At 36.7% G+C, this 22,525-nt stretch overlaps 1 protein-coding gene across 2 annotated transcripts; it reads left to right on the top strand.

Annotated features, from left to right (window-relative positions):
• Positions 1 to 15,495: 15,495 nt before the first annotated feature.
• On the top strand, positions 15,496 to 22,179 carry LOC113118555 (E3 ubiquitin/ISG15 ligase TRIM25). Of its 2 annotated transcripts, none has more exons than XM_026287827.1 (6): positions 15,496 to 16,305; positions 16,973 to 17,068; positions 18,121 to 18,354; positions 18,528 to 18,602; positions 18,853 to 18,900; positions 19,545 to 19,683. In XM_026287827.1, the coding sequence occupies exons 1-5, from the start codon at positions 15,721 to 15,723 to the stop codon at positions 18,874 to 18,876; spliced, it is 1,014 nt and encodes a 337-aa protein (XP_026143612.1). In that variant the 5' UTR covers positions 15,496 to 15,720; the 3' UTR covers positions 18,877 to 18,900; positions 19,545 to 19,683. The 2 variants fall into 2 exon arrangements, with proteins under 2 accessions (XP_026143612.1, XP_026143611.1); XM_026287826.1 differs by having other exon boundaries at positions 15,506 to 16,305; positions 18,528 to 18,675; positions 19,545 to 22,179.
• Positions 22,180 to 22,525: the final 346 nt, after the last annotated feature.

Here is a 22,525-nt window from a genome sequence, read left to right as displayed (position 1 = left end):
TTAAAAGTTTATCTAGCCCCGAGAAGTACTGATATACATAAACAATACATTTACAATGATGCCAAATTTTGATTTCAGCTCCTACTCTCGCCACCAAAGGCTGAGCATTGTGATTCACCAATATAGGGTCTGACACTGGGTCCAAGGATTTCATCAAAATGCCTACCCTTACGAAAGGAAAATATATTTACCAATATATTTCTTAAAATATATTGTGATATATCATTTTCCTTTTTATTTTCTAATATTTTATATATTTGAATACATTTAATAATATATTGATGATACATATATTATATAATATATTGCAAAATATGATTGCCGCTTTCAATAGATTGCAATATATTGGAAAAAAAATTATATATATAAGAATATATGCCTAATATATTACATGATATTTTCCAATATACTGCAATATATTTTTGTTTCATAAGGGTAATGGCAGACAGGATGCCTTTGCCTATCCTGTAGAGGTCTGTGCTTCCCTCAAATCAATCAATCAATCAATCAATCAATAACCTTTATTTATATAGTGCTTTAAACAAAATACATTGCGTCAAAGCACTGAACAACATTCATTTGGAAAACAGTGTGTCAATAATGCAAAATGATAGTTAAAGGCAGTTCATCATTGAATTCAGTTATGTCATCTCTGTTCAGTTTAAATAGTGTCTGTGCATTTATTTGCAATCAAGTCAATGATATCGCTGTAGATGAAGTGACCCCAACTAAGCAAGTCAGAGGCAACAGCGGCAAGGAACCAAAACTCCATCGGTGACAGAATGGAGAAAAATACCTTGGGAGAAACCAGGCTCAAGTTGGGGGGCCAGTTCTCCTCTGACCAGACGAAACCAGCAGTTCAACTCCAGGCTGCAGCAAAGTCAGATTGTGCAGAAGAATCATCTGTTTCCTGTGGTCTTGTCCTGGTGGTCCTCTGAGACAAGGTATTTACAGGGGATCTGTATCTGGGGCTCTAGTTGTCCTGGTCTCCGCTGTCTTTCAGGGCAGTAGAGGTCCTTTCTAGGTGCTGATCCACCATCATGTCTGGATACGTACTAGATCCGGGTGACTGCAGTGACCCTCTGGTCTGGATACAGACTGGATCTGGTGGCCACAGAGAGGATCCAGGGCTGGTAGTGCCATCAAAATTTGATTGATGAGGGTCATAAAAGCCATCTGTTCTAGACACCTGTTTGTACACCCCCTCCCCTCCCTGTACACCCCGGTGACCTAGATATGAACTTACGAACCTAAGAAGGAATTTCGGTGAGGGAGGGGAAAATGTGTTGGGATCTATGTGCTTTTTTGTTAAACTCTGAAAAGGGCGAAATCATGAAAATGGTATAAGGGAAGTTTTTATTAAGGTTTTAAGTACACAGTGCATTTCAAGAAAAAGGTTATAAACACAAACGAAATGGAAACGATGTAATGATCGTTTTCATAGTTGGAAAAGTGTAAAACGTTGTTATAGTTGTAATAAATAAAAAAAAAAAAAAACTAGGTTACTGGTTATTTATCTAAAACAACTAAACAATTAAAAAACGAACAGATATGTTTTCGTTAAGCAACACACGAAAAAGATGTGAGAGCTTGTAGTATTACAATTTAAAAAGGTGTTTTGTTACCAGCTAGAAAAGAAAGCATTTATCACTTATACCTTACCTCAAAACTAAAAAAGAAACGAATGTAAAGCGGCGATACAAACCAGAAACTTGGCGTTTTGTCACAATTTGAGAAAAAGTTAAAACAAAAGAAGAAAGATGGAAGGCATCTACGCTGATCTCAAAGAAAATACATCGGACCCCGTCTTTAATACACCAGCACAAGATACTTGTCAAAACTATGCAATACTTTACCACTAATTATCATTTTAAAAATCGAGAGTGTTACTGACAGGGAGTAAAAAAAAAAAAAAAAAAAAAGATCTCACAGCAAAGTGTTACGACGTCTCCGGTAACGTTAGATCGATTCAAACTGAAAAAAGAAACGAATGTAAAGAAACGATACAAACCAGAAAACTATGCGTTTGTCATAATGTGAGAAAAAGTTAAAACAAAAGAAAAAAGAGGGAAGCCATCTACGCTGATCTCAAAGAAAATACATCGGACCCCGTCTTTAAAACACCAGCACAAGATACTTGTCAAAACTATGCAATACTTTACCAGATCCTCCGGCAGAGTTTGCGAAGCCTCCGGTAAAACGACCTCACAGCACAGCTGACACACTCAGAATGCTTACATCCGGTCCCACTCAAACCACTCCTTCTTCCTTTTACACGCAAAGGTTTAGGTGCATTTACCGCCACCTTCAGGGCAGGAGTGTGGAGCATTGACCTTAATGAAAACTAACTAAAACATTAAGAGATAAAAGAAATACAAAAATAAAATGAATGATAATAATAATAAACTTAGTAGTGATTCTTTAAATCCTGTTTATCAACTCTTTGAGATACTTAATCATTGAAACATTTCTATAGTCACATCTTTATTTAACATTTTCTAAAATGAGATCTGATTTATTTCTATAATAAGTGCTTGCGTAAGTTGTAATCTTTCCTTGTCATATCTTTTACATTTTATTAAAATAGGTTCAACTGATTCAGGAAGATCACATTTAACACAAAGTCCAGACACATTTTTTTCCTCTTATAAATAATGACTGATTAAGTGCAATGGATTCAATTCTATGACGAGATCTTCCTTTCTACCCCCAAAATGCTCCTTTCATTTCCAACTGTTCTTTGAATATTATATAAATGTCGTCCTTTATTCTCACCACCCCATTTAATTTGTCACGTATCTTTTTATTTTTTATTTATTTTTGTAATTAATCCTTTTATTTCATATTTTACTCATTGGAGTATTAAATACGATGTCTGACATTTTAATGCTTTTATCTGATCCACTATTCATTACCTTCTATTCCTATATGTGCAGGTATCTATACAAAATAAATATTTGTTTTTGCTTGTATTCTGAACAAACTGTAAAATGACTGACAAATTGTCTTGTTGAAGATTCGCCACACTTTAAACTTGATAGTACTGAAAATGAGTCTGAACATATGACTACTTTAGGTATATTAATGTGTTCAACCCACTGAAGATCCAAAAATATGACAATCATTTCTGTAGTATAAACAGATGGATGATTAGATGTTCTTTCAGGCATTCTATACCTACCCACTTGGAACATATGTGTCCTGTTTCAGGATCTTTAGATACATCTATGTACATGAGTTACTTTAAAACTATATGCTCTTTATTTTTCATCTAAACAAAAGTCCTTGATCTTTTATTTTATTTTAATAAGTCACTCACACTTACTTTAGTGGCCTAAATCATTGAATATGTCTTTTATTTTGTCAATATCAACTTCTGGCACGAAATTCTACATTCATAAATGTATGTTTCTCAAAAATCCCCACGTTTGGTGGTATTTAAAGAGGAATTTGTGATGTATTTGGAGACGTTAAAAGGAATGAAATGTCCCAAAGCAAGATTTTTGTATTCTTCATTAAAGGATTTTGGTTTTTCTTAATGTGAAAATCTGTTACTCCCCTACTTTTTCGTTCTTTATCTTTTTCTTCAGTGTTGTTTTATTTATTTTACATTTATTTTGTTTTATGATGTACAGAGTGTGAACGAAAATTGAATGTAATCTCAGACCGTATTTGTAAATCTACCAGTAAAGTACTCCTTTATGTTTTTAATGTTTAAAACTTTGAATAAAAAAGAAATAAAAAAACACCCACAAACACTTCCCCCTAACACTTCCCTAATAACGTTGGTCGCAAAGGTTTAAATGTATGTTAAAAGAATTTAAACAAAGTAACGTTTTTAATAAAAACACATCATTTCTTATTTGATTAAAATATTCGACATGGTTTCAATATTAGACCGATGCTTTTACTTTAAAATTAGGTTAACCTACACGATTAAATTTTTTCATCTCTACAAAAATTCCTTGTTGGAAAAAAGTGCTGTTTTATTTCATTTTAGTAAGTCACTCACACATACTTTAGTAGTCTAAATCCTTGAATACGTCTTTTATTTTGTCAATATTAACTTCTATCATTGCTATATCGTTGCTATATTAATTAAAACATGCGTTTAGGCATACAAATATTAATCAGGAATGAATTCAAGACAGGCTTTTCTTGCCAAAGAAACTTTAACAACATTACATGAAAGGCTAAATATATAATCTCAAGTAGTGCGTAGAAACGCGTCTGGTGTTTGGCATCTGATGTCTGTGTGATTACTGTTACGACCATGTCAGCGAAGATTGTAAAACATCTAAAGGTTTTTGGGGTTTGCAACTCAACTGTAATCTAATTAGTTTTCCGGGGTTCTGGTGTTGTAAATGGTGTGTTGCAGGTCAGCTAAAGTAAAAAAAAAAAAAGGTGTGTATTCACTGATCAAAGGGTGACAATTTCAACTTTATGGCTTAGGCCTGTGATCGTGAGGTTAGCTGAAAGTTCATTTACTGGTCAAAAGGATGTGAAATCTTTTAACAAGTCAGACCATAGAAAAATGTTGTTTAACAAAATATTGTTAACCTCAACATAGACGTACTGAGAATGCAAACAAGTACACAAACACAACCATACAATCATAAACACACACACACACACAAATGTAAACATACAGAAAACATGAACATGTAACCAAACAAATACAAATATACACTCAAACAAGTACATATATACACAAGCAAACAAAATAGGTCACAAACACGAAAATGCCTATATAAGATTGAAAATGAGTTCAAAATCCTTCATCACTTAAATTAGGATTGTGATCATTTCAAACTCAAAAAAAAAAAATTACAAAAATAAATAAAAAATAAAAAGATACGTGACAAATGAGAATAAAGGAGAATAAAGCACGACATTTATATAAAATTCAAAGAACAGTTGGAAATGAAAGGAGCATTTTGGGGGTAGAAAGGAAGATCTCGTCATAGAATTGAATCCATTGCACTTAATCAGTCATTATTTATAAGAGGAAAAAAATGTGTCTGGACTTTGTGTTAAATGTGATCTTCCTGAATCAGTTGATCCTATTTTAATAAAATGTAAAAGATATGACAAGGAAAGATTACAACTTACGGAAGCACTTATTATAGAAATAAATCAGATCTCATTTTAGAAAATGTTAAATAAAGATGTGACTATAGAAATGTTTCAATGATTAAGTATCTCAAAGAGTTGATAAACAGGATTTAAAGAATCACTACTAAGTTTATTATTATTATCATTCATTTTATTTTTGTATTTCTTTTATCTCTTAATGTTTTAGTTAGTTTTCATTAAGGTCAATGCTCCACACTCCTGCCCTGAAGGTGGCAGTAAATGCACCTAAAGCTTTGCGTGAAAGAGGAAGAAGGAGTGGTTTGAGTGGTTACATCATTTCCATTTCGTATGTGTTTATAACCTGTTTCTTGAAATGCACTGTGTACTTAAAACCTTCATAAAAAATTCCTTATACCATTTTCATGATTTCGCCCTTTTCAGAGTTTAACAAAAAAGCACATAGATCCCATCACACACCATCCCCCCCCCCCAACCAAAATTCCTTCTTAGGTTCGTAAGTTCATATCTAGGTCACCGGGGTGTACAGGGAGGGGAGGGGGTGTACAAACAGGTGTCCAGAACAGATGGCTTTTATGACCCTCATCAATCTAATTTTGATGGCACTACCAGCCCTGGATCCTTTCTGTGGTTTTTTTATGAAAGGCTTAATAACAGCCAGTTTGAAAGTTTTGGGGACATATCCTAATGACAATGAGGAATTAATAATAGTCAAAAGAGGACCTATGACTTCTGGAAGCACCTCTTTTAGGAGCTTAGATGGTATAGGGTCTAGCATACATGTTGTTGGTTTAGATGATTTATAAAAGCTTATACAATTCTTCCTCTCCTATAGTAGAGAATGAGTGGAACTGTTCCTCAGGGAGTCTATAGTGCACTGTCTGATGTGATACTGTAGTTGACGGCTGAATGGTTACATTTTTATCTCTAATAGTATCGATTTTAGAAGTAAAGTAGTTCATAAAGTCATTACTGCTGTGGTGTTGGGAAATGTCAATACTTGTTGAGGCTTTATTTTTCGTTAATTTAGCCACTGTATTGAATAAATACCTGGGGTTATGTTTGTTTTCTTCTAAAAGAGAAGAAAAGTAATCAGATCTAGCAGTTTTTAATGCTTTTCTGTAGGATATGTTACTTTCCCGCCAAGCAATACAAGTCAAACTGTTTTACTTAACCTTACCTTAAGCGTAAAGGAGCAAGTGAATTTAAAGTGCTAGAAAAGAGAGAGTCCATAGTTTCTGTTAAATCATCAAGTTGTTCTGAGGCTTTGGATATGCTAAGGAATTTGGATACATCAGGAAGATAACTTAAAAAGCAGTCTTTTGTGGTAGAAGTGATGGTTCTTCGATACTTAACAAGAAGTAGAATTATATTAGTGTGGGGGGGTGTAAGGTCCTGGGGATGTGGGATCTGGTGGTGGTGGGGGGGGGGGGGGGGGGGGTTCATAGTTCAGTGGTGCCTGGGGCAGAAGAGAGGAGGAGGGCAAGTTTGGGAGGGAGTTCAGCTTCCTGACAGCCTGATGGATGAAGCTGTCCTTCAGGCTGCTGGTCCTGGCCTGGAGACTCCGCAGTCTCCTCCCTGATGGAAGCAGGCTGAAGAAGCTGTGTGACGGGTGCGTGGGATCACCTGCGATGCAGAGGGCTTTGCGAGTGAGACAGGTTCTGTAAATGTGCTGGAGGGAGGGGAGAGACAACAATGATCTTCTCAGCTGCTCTCACTATGCGTTGCAGAGTCTTTCGGCAGGACGCATTGCAGGCGCCATACCACACAGTGATCCAGCTCGACAGGATGCTCTTGATGGTGCCTCTGTAGCAGGTGTACATGATGGGGGCTCTGGCTCTTTTCAGTTTGCGGAGGAAGTAGAGACACTGTTGTGATTTCTTGGCCAGTGCTGCTGTGTTTTCAGTCCAGGAGAGGTCCTCTGTGATGTGCACACCCAGGAACTTGGTGCTCCTCACTCTCTCCACAGTCGCACCGTTGATGGTCAGAGGAACATGCTGAGTGTGCGCTATCCGGAAGTCAACAACAATCTCCTTCGTCTTCTCCACATTCAGAGAGAGATTGTTGTCCCCTGCACCACCCGGCCAGGTGGCTCACCTCGCTCCTGTAGTTTGTCTCATCTTTGTTGCTAATGAGACCCACAACAGTCATGTCATCCGCAAACTTAATGAAGAGGTTGGAGTTTTGTGACAGTGTGCAGTCATGGGTCAGCAGAGTGAAGAGGAGGGGGCTCAGCACACATCCTTGGGGGGCCCCAGTGTTCAGTGTGATGGTGCTGGATGTGTTGCTGCCGACCTGTACTGCCTGAGGTCTTCCAGTCAGAAAGTCCAACAGCCAGTTGCACAGCGAAGTGTTGAGCCCCAGCTGGACCAGTTTGTAAATGAGCTGTTGAGGGATGATTGTGTTGAATGCTGAACTGAAGTCTATGAACAGCATTCTGGTGTATGAGTTATTTTCATCTAGATGTGTGAGTGCTGAGTGGATGGCTGTGACGATGGCATCATCGGTCGACCGCTTGGACCGATATGCAAACTGGAAGGGGTCCAGGAATGTGGCTGGGGGGGTGGGCAGACTTGATGTGGTGCATGACTAGCCGTTCAAAGCACTTCATGAGGATGGGAGTAAGTGCAACAGGACGGTAGTCATTGAAGCAAGATGTAGATTTCTTCTTCGGAACTTGAAAGATTGTGGTAGTTTTGAAACATGTGGGAACAACAGCCTGACTCAGTTAGATGCACTATTGTGCAATGCATAGAAACATTTACATGTCTGTTTTTTTCTTGTTTTTTTTTTCAGATGCTGATCCAATCCCACAAGAATTTATCTTCATAGATGAGGCTTGGTTTATCCTGACTAAAGTATAAAAAGAAGGAGAAATATAATTTAGCTATTTTGAATTTTGCCGTCCAATGTGGAGCAACATCACAATGTATGCTGCAATCTCACAGAATGGGGCCTCCACCGGCATGCCAAGTCTTACAACAAAGCCCACACTCTCACATTTTTAGACCGACTACACAACACTGTAACAGAAGAAGAAAAAAATGGATGCAGATTGTCATGTGGGACAACCGATCTGCTCTGGTCCAAAACTGGTTTTGTGTCATCCACAATTTTCACTCCAATACCTCCCACCATACTCTCCCTTAAACCCATAGAAGAGTTTCTGTTGTTGTTGTTTTTACATGGTGGTGAAAGGTTTACAATCTCCAGCCTTATGTCAGGATAGCCCTCTTTAAAGCCATGGAGGAGGCCTGTGACCTAATGGATGCATGGTCTGTACAAGGATGGATTCGCCATTCATGAAGATTCTTCCTTCATTGTCTTGCGAGAGAGAACATCGCCTGTGATGTGGATGAAGTGCTATGGCCAGATCTAGCTAGGCGAAGAGATGAAGTGTAGGTGTGTATTGTTGTATGTGTGTGTGTGTGTTTGTTCATGCTTTTGTGTCTCTACAAATGTATTTGTTTGAAAATGCATGGATGAATTGAATGCGAGAAATAAAAATTTTCATCAATATGCAGTACTGGTCTTGCATTTATTGTTTGATCAATATTTTCATGTACATTACTCAAGCAATATCTCTGAAAAAAAAAAAAAAATCTAACCCAGACTATCATTAGATAATTAGAAATTGAAAGTGTTTAAGATTGAAAACAGCAATGTCTATATGAATCAAACTAAATCCCATTGTTTGTACCTTGTGTGATCCATACATTGTCAAAATTGTGTTTTGATTGAAGTTTTTCATTTGGCAAGAGAGATGACGCAGTACGGACGCAATGGCTTTCAGCTCTCGCTTTTGCTGCGTTTTTGTTTTCTCAAGTATTTTTCGTTTGTTGCATCTTTGATTTGAAGCATAATTATAGCCACCAGGGGTCTGTTTCAAAAAACAGGTTTACCAAATAAGCAAAGCTTATTTCAGTTAGTCTGAAATAGTCTGAGCTCCTCTAACACTGACCAATAGGGACATATTATCACTGACTCTCTCACATACAGTACAATTATTTTACTTTATTATGAGTCCAAAAATAAAAGTATACAGAAAATGCAAATAATCAAATAAATGACAAATAGGCTACAACAAACTAAATTTACAGTTTTTTTTTTACAAATCGCTAATGACAATTTTTTCAATACTTTTATCAATTTAAAAAAAGTAATGTGAGCATGTGGTTGCATATACTTTCCTCCGCCACGCTGAAAATAATTAATTGATTGCATTTAGAAAGGGGCTGTAAGGCGACAGGTATAATAGTGTGAAATGGTAATGGTAGTTGAACCAATCTCGGACCAGAGCAGCCCGGTGGAAACTAACATTAACCCAGATGACAACAAACCTGGGCTACTGTGGTCTGTCGCTGTAGTGCATCTAGAAATGCAATGATCTGTCCTGTATTGTAGGGACCTAGAGTGGCATGGTGATGCAGGACTCCTTGGACACTAATTGCAGCACAAAAGGTAATATTTCCTCCACGCTGCCCAGGGACATTTACAACAGCCCTTTGTCCAATTAGGTTACGGCCCCAATGCCTGGTTTTGGCCAGGCCTCATCCACATAGATGAACGTGGTATTTTGGTGGCAGCAAAATCCAGGACTGTCTGTAACAAAAAAATACTGAATAGCGGCAGTATAAACCCTCATTCCCACATCACAACAGTATGTAAAGTAAAGTGACACATTACTGCACATAATCATTGCACAGATCCTTGTCCCTGACACTGTTCCTCTCAAATGGCATACAGCTGCTTCATTCTGAAATTAGGTTTCTGTAGGATCCGACTTAGTGTAGAAATGCTGACCCTGTTGATATTGTTGAATATATTTCTGTTTGCAATTATGCGTTGTTGCAACTCACAAAGTCGAATTGCATCATTTTCTCGCATCATTTTAATGATGGCAAGCTCTTGTTGTTGAGTGAAGAGCCATTCCCCTCCACCTCGAGGAGGTCGTCCGACCATTCATTTCGTTTTTGAACAAAGTGTCTAATGTAAGAAAACGTGTGTAGTGTTTCGCAATAAGTGTGTTACAGAATTGCAAACAAAGTGCAAAAGTTGACAATATGTTTACTCTATGGTTACACTGTGTTTAAGGCATGCTACAAGAAGTTGAGGTATTGAGGCTTTCTTTGGTCTAAGCAGCGCCGCTGCTCCCACCACGCGCATCACGCACTGTGCGTAGGGCACCAAGTGCTGAGGGGGCACCAAAAATAGCCTAATGATTTTTATTTTTTTTAATGCCGGTATTATTTAATTAGCCTATAGAAATATTAGGCACATTTTAGCCATGTATATGTAACAAAAAAGGGGGAACAAGAAAGATATTTAATAATTGCTCTAGTCTAGTCTGGTCTAGTCTAGAAAGTAGGCTACAGGAAATGTGCTGCATGTGCCTGCTGCTGCTAATCGTAATGCGCCTCGAACTTGCTGACGTTAATGTTAGCATTAGCAAACTATGTTATTATAACTTACAATGTAAAGACGTGTTTCCAAGCGTCTGGAGGTCTCGCGGCACAGTAGACGCGAATTCTCCTCATTCGCGCATCTTGTTACAGGAGATTCTGAGTTATGAAAAGGACCATTGCAAGCTGACAGCGACCGGCTTTTGGTGGTGGAAAATCGGCAGTAATACCCCCACCTTGCGCAGCTGTACCTGAGTGTCCCTGGGACATCAGTGCGGTCAGAGCGTGTCTTCACAACAGCTGGACATATAGTGAATAAAAAACGCTCTTCTCTGGACCCCGAAAATTTTTATCGACTTGTTTTTCTGTCCAATAAATTTGTAATGGCCCTAGTTGCGCATTTCATTATGCCTGCCTAGTGCCGCCTAGCCTAAGTTTCGGTTACGTTCAATAAAAAAACACACACACACACACACATGGCCTGTTCTCAAGTCCATTTGAAGTTTTTTTTTTTTTTTTTTTTTTTTTTTTTACCGTTGTTTGAAATGGATAAAATCATTATTTAAAATAATCTTAGAGATTTTTGAATTGCCTAAATCATAAATGCAGCCAGGTTGAAGCCTGCAGTGATGTTTTTCTTTTGTAATGGCTGCCGTCTCCACTGCATATATATGTTTGTTATTCTGCACGAAACTTCATGCCAATAAATAAGAAATATTGCTGACTTGAGTTTTCCAGCTCTCTCTTTACGTTCGTCCGTTATTTGACGTTGAAAAAGGAAACGTCTTTTTTTAGACATGGAAAATCGATTTTACAATCGATTCAATGAACACTTATGTCTTAAAAATCGAAAAAAAAAAAATCACAAAAGTGACAGCCCTAGTACTTATTGATGATTATTTAATTTAATTTATTCAAAGTGACATTGAATTTGCAAAAAAAAAAAAAAAAAAAAAGTCTGGATTATTTTGATATTTTTTTATTTTGCTATTGTGTTGACTGTTCACAAAGTCAGCAAAACTGTGAAGATTTTACTTTCTCTTATTAGTGTTCTTAAGTTTTATACTGTGATGCTGCTATTGTGTGTTATTTGTACTGAGTTATGTTTGGTAATAAAAAGATAAACTGGCAAATACAGTCTTTCTTTCTCGGGGTCGGGGTGGGGGGAATCATAAAGGAATTATGCTTTGGGCACCAAAATGGCTAGCAGCGGCACTGGGTCTAAGCATTCCGTTTTAGTGTGTTTATAATGGACAAAAACTTATTTATTTATTTATTTATTTATTTATTTTTTAAGTGTGATGGTTATGTGAGTTTTTATATTATGCACAAATGATTAAGTGACTTCCTGATGTTCAGAGCTCGTTAACTGTCACTTCCTGGATCCTGGATCAGTTTCCTGTTCCACCTCATCCAGAAGGAGACTTAGGTCTCTGCAGAGCAAAAGTGGGCGTTTATCACCATGTGGGTGTTTTCAAACTGCTGGGTGTTTCTGAATCATGCAATCTAAATGATCCCCCTTACCCAACCCCACCCCTAAACCTAACGTCACTATTACATCAACCTATCAGGTATCAAAACACCTTGATCTAGTAACTCCCATTGCTTTCCTGCAGAGACCTATACTTGTCCAGAACACCAGAGCTACTTGTGCGTCTAGTAAGGATGAGGATGTAGCTCCATCGTGTGGTAGGTGGGTGTCAGTGACAGTGATTGGCCAGAATGGCCACACTCAATGTCTGGTGGTCATAAAAAAAAATTAACAATACATTAAATTATTTAATAATATAACTTACGTGATTGATGTGGCCTAAAATATATAATACTAAAACAAAGCCAGGATTTGTATTTTATTTTATTTTTATTTTTTTATATTATAATTTGTTTTAACTAATCTGAATTGAATTGAGGAAAGTGGTTGAAGACAGCAGTGGTCATGGCAGAAATATTAAAGTAAGTAGACCTTGGTGAAACAGGGTGGAGTACATCATTTTCCAGTACCTACTTGAGATACAACTATGGAGGCCAATTTTGAATATTATTGAAAGGGTTAAAATATCAGAAGAAAATATATGCCTAAACATGAAAAGTTAAGCTAAACCAATTTAAACAGTCGTCAAACTAATCATTTTTGAAGACCTTAAAAAACACCAGCTTGTCAAAACTGCAAATGCAGTGTGAATACAACCCAGACATGTGCAATGACACCTTTAAAAACTAATTACAAATGTTCTAATAAAAGTATTTAATCCATTAAATGTAATCTACAAATTAATTGATTATTATGACGTGTGTATATATGCAAGGGTTGCATTAAAACTGAAAATAAATAAATATAAATAAATAAACTGACCGGAGATCAGTTAAAACCATGTCCCCTAATTGCAAACCATCAACATTTCTAAATGGTTTTATACTTTTCACATATTAAAATTTTATTTAATGTGAAATTACATGAGAAACAGTGAAGTTTATGGAGGCCCCAGTCAGTGTTGGGTATAGTTACTTTGGAAAGTAGTTAGTTAGGTTACAACGTTACCATCAATTAAAAGTAATCAGTTATGATACAGCGTTACCTATTCATAAAAGTAACGCGTTAGAGTACTCATGCGTTACCAAAAATTAAAAGCCGTTTGCAGCGGCTCACACACGACACACGACAGACATAGCCCCTGGCCCCTTTAAATGCACCTAGAAGTCGTGACTCCCGACAATGAATAACGTCAGTCATCCGACTAAATTAACACTGCAGAATAACAATAACAGGAAAGACAGTCACCAATCGGCTATTCCACATGGTGTTTTATTTATTTATCACAGAACATATTATTAATCAAAATTCGCACCTAACGTTACCCAGCCCGGGTAGCCTAGGCTACTGTTTATTATGAGCACCACAAGATAACTCCTGATTTTTCTTTAACTTTAAATAATGCAGTTATCAAAGTACAAGTATGCTTACTTGTAAACACAACCTTAAACAGGCTTGCAGATTTAAATCCATTTAGAAATGATGAACAACCAGCCAGCCAATGATCTAACAGAAATTAACAGCTGCCTGTCAAACAAAAATGATAACAAACCGAATTAAATCCTTCACTGCCACACAGGCAAATGACAAATCGCTTAATAGGCGAACTAATTATTATTAAAGTGTCACTCACAGTCACAAGCCTAAATTCGCTTTAACACAGTCCTCTTACATTTACTCTTCAAAGTAGTGATTAAAACGTAGCGTTAAATTTGAGGTAGAATTTTTGGCGGTCGACAGAAGCTTTTCACCAAAGCAGAGTGTGCATTTTACCGTTATGTTCTTTTCTTTTTCGTTGACAAATTGAAAATAATGTGCGTACTTCCATAAACCAAACGCTGTCCCCTCTGCTATCTTGCCGGGAGTTCGAAAAAAAAAAAAAAAAAACCCACACACACACAGGGTCAGGCGCAGGGCACAGACGCATCACAGCCATTGCCTTTACGATCACAGAGCTTCGGCTCCGCTGATTCATCCGCAGGTGGCACACACAGTAGACCTAGGACTACTGTCTGACAAAAAGCAGGCTGCAGTCGGGATTTTCCTTTCCTTAAAATAACGGATTACTTTTTTTTTTTTAAAATAACGAAGTTACTGATTACTTACGCACGAAACTAACGCGTTAAGTTACACATTTCAGGAAAAAAGTAATTAGAGTACTCTAACGCGTTACTTTGTAACGCGTTACCCACAACACTGGCCCCAGTGCAACTTTTCCAGATGCCAGTAGTTACAGCATCAGCTGTATAAAATAGGATTAATATAAACTATTTAAAAGTTGATTAATTTTATATTACACAGCTGTAGCAGACATACTGCATAGACCTTTAGAGGAGTTTCAGGCTTGTTTAGTTATGCCATATTTTGAAATGTCTATGCGTTTATATATACATAAATAGACCCTAGGATTGTGTATTAACTGTGTATTACTGAATCTCCCTCCCATAGGTTCGCTCTCTCTCACATATTTTTCACAATTCAGTTTTTGCATTTGTTTTGGTCCATTGGCATTTCATACCCAAGCTGAAATTATTATCTTTCAACAAAGGCAGCATGCCATATTTCAAACCACAAGTTGATCGTAAGTAGATCTAAAATACCTGTCTTACAGGAAGTAGAGGTCCTGTGGGAAAGAACTGAAGCATGTGCAGGTAAAGCTAAAGTTACGAGTAGCCTATGCAAAACACACATTCACAGCATGTATTTTTATCTGCATGACAGCATTTTACATCATCATATATTTTCTGCATATAATGGTAAATATCCTTCCCCCAGTAATTACTGTTCATTATTATGAAAATGTAAACACTTTTCATCTATATCAAACATTCTTGTCTGCTGCTAAACAGTAAGCTTACCACATAATTTATTTTGATGTGTTTAATTAAAATCTTAATAAACTAAAACTAACCCTCGATACATTAAACATATTAAAAAAATAACAAAAAAAGAAAAGAAAAACCTCAAATGACAAAAATACACATAACTGAAACTGTAACTCAAATTAAAATATGTATAAGTAATTTTGCAAGTATTTCAATTGATTCTACTAATCCTAGCCAAACAGTTTATTAATATTCTAATAAATGTAAATTGACATTGTTACAAAGTAGGACTACCATGGACTAATTTCAGGTAATTTCAAATTATTACCAAATAATAGTATCAGTGAACGGTGCTGTTAATAAATATGCATATGTAAATTCTCTCATTATTTACTCCCCTTAAATTTCCAGACCTGTATGAATTTGCTTTTTGTGTCAAACATAAAAGAAGATATTTTGATCAATCGCTAGTCCCCATTGACTTCCACACAATACAAAATAATTAAATAAATAAATTATTTAAAAAATCCATGGAAGTGAATGGAGATCAACAATTGTTTGGTTACTCGCATTCTTTGAAATATCTTCTCTTATGTTATAACACACACACACACACACGCACACACACACACACACACACTAAGTATATGTTGATGCCAGAATTGTAATTTTTGAGTGAACTATCCCTTTAAATCTGTGAATGTACAGATTAAATAACAAGTGAATCACAGTTTCCAGACACACCTTTTCTGCACACTACACACAAGCAAAGAACCAGGAAACCTTTCAGTTCTGAGATAACGAAACGTATCGGGCGAAGTTGCTGCACTCTTATGTGTTTCTTCTGTTTCTGTGTACATGTGGTGAAATGGCAGAAGCCAGCATTTTATGGACTCGGGAGCAGTTCATTTGTCCAGTGTGTCTTGATCTTCTAAAGAATCCAGTGACCATTCCCTGCGGACACAATTACTGTATGACATGTATTTCGGACTGCTGGGATCATCAGGATCAGAAGATTTTCTACATCTGCCCACAATGCCGACAGAAGTTCACTCCAAGACCTGCTTTAAATAAAAACACCATGCTGGCTGAAGTGGTGGAGAAACTCAAGGAGACTCAAATAAAAGCTGCAGTTCCCACTGACACTGGACCTAGAGATGTAAAGTGTGACGTCTGTAGTGAAACAAAACTCAAAGCCGTCAAGTCCTGTTTAGTATGTCTGAACTCTTACTGTCAAGGCCACCTTCAACAGCATGAGAGTTTTTTTAAGGATAAGGGACACTATTTGATGGATGCCACTGGACGACTTCAGGAGATGATCTGCCCTCAACATGGTCGACTGCTAGAGGTTTTCTGCCGCACTGACCAGCACTGTATTTGTATGCTGTGTACGATGTATAAACATAAAAACCATGACACTGTCTCAGCTGCAACAGAGAGATCGGAGAAAGAGGTATGAAATAAAATTACATATTAGTGCTTAAAAGGGACACTCCACCCAAAAATGAAAATTCATTTATCATTTACTCACACTGCCTCAAGCCATTTGGTTTTAGTTGCATCATTAACATTCACATTCTAGTGCTAGGCTAGTGCTTGCTGTAACAGTTGCAGTGCACTTTAGAAATCCTCCACCTTCCCTAGCTCCACCTGTATAGACCTGCTAAGCAGTGATTTTCATTCTATATATGGGAGTTATTTCATTATTTCAGTATTTTATATGTGCAGCAGTAGTATGTCTGTGGATGTATTGGCAGTAAGTCTCGGTATTGCTCTGCCACAGCAGCAGCAGTGTAGCAGATCTATTCCACCAAGACCAAACAAATTAACATTGCCATGTATATTACCATTCTTAACTTTCAGAGCGTTTTCATGACAGAAATAAAGTAAGTTCACTCTACAAGTGATGATTTAAGTGTAGTAATCCCAGATTACCTAGAGAAGAGAACGGACATGCAGATAAATCAATGTCATATACAGTAGTTTTGGTAATTGTGCTTGATTCTCGTGCTTCAGGAATGTCCACCAATACTGTATAGAAGTCATACAAGATTTCACATGATGATTTTGTTATATTGAATTTCATGAAACATGTTTGCATTATGTTCTATGTCCTATAGAGACACTTGAAAAACACTCTGCTAAAGTACCAGCAGAGAATCTACGAGCGAGAAAAGGACATCCAGAAGCTTAGAGATGCTGTTGAGTCTCATAAGGTGAGTACTGAGAGGAGAAATCCTTCAGAGATTCAGTCCAAAAGGTTTCTGTCCCTTCATTGAAAATGTATGTACAGTATACTGTCCATGTGCGGGAAGGTAATAAAAACATCTTCAAAGTAGTCCAAGTGACATCAGAGGGTTAGTTAGAATTTTTTGAAGCATCGAAAATACATTTTGGTCCAAGAATAGCAAAAACTACGACTTTATTCAGCATTGTCTTCTCTTCTGTGTCTGTTGTGAGAGAGTTCAAAACACAACAGTTCAATGATATCCGGTTCGCGAACGAATCACTCGATGTAACCGGTTCTTCTTGAACACCGAGCCGAGCCAGATAACGAACAACAGACTGACTCGTTCTCGAGTCAAGAACCATTTCTGTCGGACGCGTCTGATTCGAGAACCGAGGAGCTGATGATACTGCTCATGTGAGATTCAGCATGAAGCAGACTGACACACAGAGCGTCTGAACCAAACTGATTCTTTTGGTGAATGATTCTGAACTGATTATGTGCTAATGTTATGAGTGTGGGTAAACCGAAGGCTTGAATGAAGGGCAATCATCGCCAATGATGCCATTACGTTGAGCGCAAAAGAACCGGTGGACCGTTTTCATCAAACGGTTTAAAACGATTCAGTTCGATTTGGTGAACTGGTTCAAGATGATCCGGTTACATCGAGTGATTCGCGAACCGGATATCATTTAACTGTTGTGTTTTGAACTCGCTCACAACAGACTTTTTTTTTTTTTTTTTTACCCAAATGTACCTAAAACCCTCTGATGTCACATGGACTACTTTGAAGATGTTTTAATTAGCTTAATGGACATATAGACAGTATACCGTGCACACAGTTTCAATGGAGGGACTGAGAGCTCTCGGACTAAATCTAAAATACTGTGTTTAAGATAGAAGGTGAACGTAGGTTTTACTGGTTTGGAACGACATGAGGGTGAGTTATTAATGACATAATTTTTTCAGTGAACTAACCCATGAATACCTTGCAGTCCCACTGAAACCCACTGGATCTGATTGTAATGTGTGTCCCAACAGCACTCTGCACAGGCAGCAGTGAAGGAAAGCGAGATGATCTTTTCTGAGCTGATCCGCTCTATTAAGAAAAACCGCTCTGATGTGACACGGCTGATCAGAGATCAGGAAAGGGCTGTGGTGAGTCAAGCTGAAGGACTCTTGGAGAAATTGGAGCAGGAGATTGCTGATCTGAGGAGGAAAAACGCTGAGCTGGAGCAACTTAGACATACAGATGATCACATCCATTTCCTGAAGGTCATCAGCATTGTGATACAGGACATTTTATATGATTTTCCTTGATAAGCAATTAAAGTAACTTAAATTGTCTTTTAATTAATGTTATAGTAGATTAGTGTGTTAAAGGCAAGTCACTGAAGGTAAGTCAACAAAAGCTACATATATTTGACACTTTTTTGTTTTGTTTGTAGGGATTTCAGTATCTGTCTGCACCTCTTGAACCGACAGAGAGAATTACTGTCACATCACCTCTCTCTGTTAACGATGTAAGACAATCTATCTGTCAAATGAGAGAGGTAATAGAAAAGTTTTGTAAAGAGGAAATCCAAAGGATTTCTGGTAGGTAAAGCATTAAACATTAGTTTACTGCCACAAAAAAAAGTTACATAATATCATTTTGAAAGTCTAACACATTAGAGATATATTTATCACAGATTGATCATTGGATGGACGTACAGTATAGCTGATAATGTCCTCTCATTTATGAAAATGACCCATTTCTATTAATTTTCACAGTTAAACACATCAACATTGTTCTGAGAACCAGAAAGGACTTCCTACAACGTGAGTTTCAAAGAAAACAAGCAAATATAATTTGAATCTGTTCATATTGTTAATAATCAAGATTTCACCACAATAAAAAGCACTTTCTTTAGAAACAATAACATAAAAGGCCCTCTTATTCAAATATGTTCTAAAAACATTTGGCTAACATTCTCATTATTAATTTCTGAAAGTGTCTGAATGTTCTCTGATTTAAAAATATTTTAGTATGGGAACATCACTTAATGATCTCTGGATCTTATAAAACAAGTTGTTACATTATACAAAATGTTAGACAAGCACCCAACTAAAATCTAACTTTGAGAAAAACTGCCAGATCATAAGCCACAGTTATGAGTTATTAATACACGTTAATTTAACAAAAGTAAATTATAGTGATTAATGAAATTTAATCATGAAGATATTTAGACCTGAGTGAATGTAATATTAATTTACTAAACCTTGCCCCTTTAGTTGTATTTATTTTCATTTTTTATCTGTTGGGCTCAAACTACTGACTCTGTACTAACCAACGTACTGTAAAGCATAATATAAATGGCCTTTAAATATTTTGATATAGTTCCAAACTATTCAGCTACATTAAAACAAAAACGTTAAGATTGAAATGTTTCTTGATCACTCTGAAATGTTTAATCTCCCATCAGATTCTCATCAGTTCACACTTGATCCAAACACAGTAAATAAACACATTCATCTGTCGGAGGGGAACAGATTGGCCATATACACGGACACAGTCCAGCGGTATCCTGATCATCCAAACAGATTTGATGTTTATTATCAAGTGCTGTGTGGAGAAGGTGTGTGTGGATGCTGTTATTGGGAGGTGGACTGTCACGGTGATGTGGGTATATCAGTGTCATATGAACAAATCAGTCGCAAGGGAACGGATACAAAGTGCTTGTTTGGATGTAATGATCAGTCTTGGAGTTTGTTCTGCTCCTCTTCCAGATACTCATTCAGGAGCAATGATATGGAGACTGATCTGCCTGTTTTCTCCAGATACTCTAGAATAGGAGTGTTTGTGGATCACAAAGCAGGAACTCTGTCCTTCTATGGTGTCTCTGACACAATGACCCTCATCCAAAGAGTTCAGACCACATTCACTCAGCCTCTCTATCCTGGGTTTAGGCTGTACAGTGGATCAGCGGCAAAACTCTGTGATTTAACAATGTAGAATATTCCTACATGGCTTTAATCAGTAACAGTAAGATGTCATCGTGTTCACACTCATGAGATTTCCAAGGGCTCTCATTCATGAGTTCTGAGTTTTAACCTAGTTATTTTATTTACAAAAGTAAGAACATAGTAGCCTATGTACATGAGTATCAGGACTTTAAAATAAAGTGCTACCGATATTTTCGATGACCTAAAACCACCCACGCCTCCTTGAATGTGGTCACATCTCTTTCAGAATATACATTTCAACTTTAGCATGTTGCATTTGTGACACACCAATGCCACACCAAGCTAATGACATTTGACCCTGCGTTATGTTATCGACTGGGACTATGATTGAATTTCTGTCTGGTCCTCGCACAAACCAATATTTCTGGACCAAACCATATTTTTTTTATCCACTTGTTCCTTGTTTTATTGTTGAGAAGTAGTTACTGTAGGCATGCATAGGGTTTGGGTTATGTATTCAAAAGTATATCTAAATATCTGGAAGTAGAGTGGTGGAGGTGTGGATCTAGATTAATTGCCGATTTTATTCAAATGAACAAAGATGATCTGACAACTAAAGACACAGGATAGTGAGAAATTAACTAAACGTGTAATGTAAATAAACTTTAACCAAGGAAACGTAGTGGGAAACAATGGAACTACTTTAAATTAAGAGTCCTAGGGGGACACAGAATCACGTGGAACTTAAGAAATAATTGTGTAATGTAACAATTTATTTTGGCTGTTCAAACTGAAAATCATCAGCATGGAAATAAGTGTTTGTATGTACTGTATGTTTTTTTTTTATTTTATTCAATTTAAAATAAAAATAAAATAACTCATCCACATAGTGCTGAATTCATTTATTTGACTTGAACAGCTTTTGACATTAGTACAGTATATCACTCCATGAAATTGCACTGATGAACACATGAAATAATTACAGCTACAGGAACTACAAACTCTCTGGTCCTTCAGTAACAGACCAAGGACCTCAATCAGCTCAATCCTGTACAGAAGGAGAAGCAAACATGAGATGTTCAACTGATCTGCATTACTACAGCAACTATCGATGTCTGCATAAGCTGTTTTTTTTACAAGCATGAGAGCAGGCTGATCTTGATACAATGAGCATCAGACTGTGGACTAGCTGATGTTAATGTGAAAGTCATTTTTTTACTAACCACTTTAGAACCTAGAGCTGAGACTAGAGACTAAAACAGGGCCGTTGGATCGGTGCAACAAATCTGAGTTTGTTTTTTTTTTATGTGCAATCAAAAAAAATGTAAGAGGCATTTGGAAATCTATACCCATTTCAACAGGAATTATACAGGTTTATACTTCACAAATGTCAGTAAAGCAAATGAACAGAATATGAAACCCCACAGAGAAACAAAAGTGTTACATTGAGGTTGTCCATTCAGAGGTAAGGCTTTATCTAAAATATGACAATGTACTGTAAATAAAACCATGTACAAACATGTCAACATTCAATGAATTTTTTTTTTTTTTTTTTACATTTTCACTTGTGTTCCAGTACAACTTTGTTATTTTCAATTTGAAGTGATATGCATTTTTTTTAATCAAATTGCATTTGTAAATCTTTCAACCATTTTTATTTGAATTCGACAACAACTGGACTAACACAATAAAAAAAAGCAAAGGTCACACACATACACACACACACACACACACACACACTCATACACACAATGGTCCCATGATCATAAAACTCCTGAATGATTCCGTACACTGATGAGAACCGAGATGTTGAATGCTGAACTTGATTTCAGCTGTGCTCATCTGAACTGAACATAAATACGCTGCAAAACAGCAACAACAAAAACTAAAAAGCTGATCACTATTTTTGTCTTGTTTTCCAGTAAAAATATCCATATGACCAAAACATTCTAAAATGATGTAAACAAACTTCATTTAACTGAGAAATAAAATAAGACATTTTCAAATTATATTTTGAATTAACTTTCACCCCTTACCCCATTACGTTTTTGATTTTATTTTCAACTACATTTTTCCAAATGCTTAAAATTTGAAAAAGAAAATCACTAACGAGGTATGTAAAATAAATGTAATTCAAGAAAAAAAAAAAAAAAACACTGGAAAACAATACAAAATTGATTATAAAAAAGGTCTTATATGTGCGCACACATATTGTTTTTTCTTGTGACATGCATAAACACTGATCCCCGTCAGAAAGCAGTTGAGACTGATAGAATGATACAGAAGCTCTGCGTGATACTGGATGGACTATAACTACAGTAAGGCATGATAAAATCTCAGTGCATTCTAGTGAAATGGCATGAGATTCTCTTTTTAGAACCAAAGCTGTGTGTTAATGGCCATTAACACACTGAACTAGTGAGGAAGATCATGCAGTAGACAGAGGAAACAAAGTATCAACATGCATCATATCCGACCCTAAAGCTTTTATAATATAATA

Source organism: Carassius auratus, chromosome 18, assembly GCF_003368295.1.
Source record: "Carassius auratus strain Wakin chromosome 18, ASM336829v1, whole genome shotgun sequence".
Taxonomy (NCBI): domain Eukaryota; kingdom Metazoa; phylum Chordata; class Actinopteri; order Cypriniformes; family Cyprinidae; genus Carassius; species Carassius auratus.
This window is presented reverse-complemented; position numbering and strand designations above follow the sequence as displayed.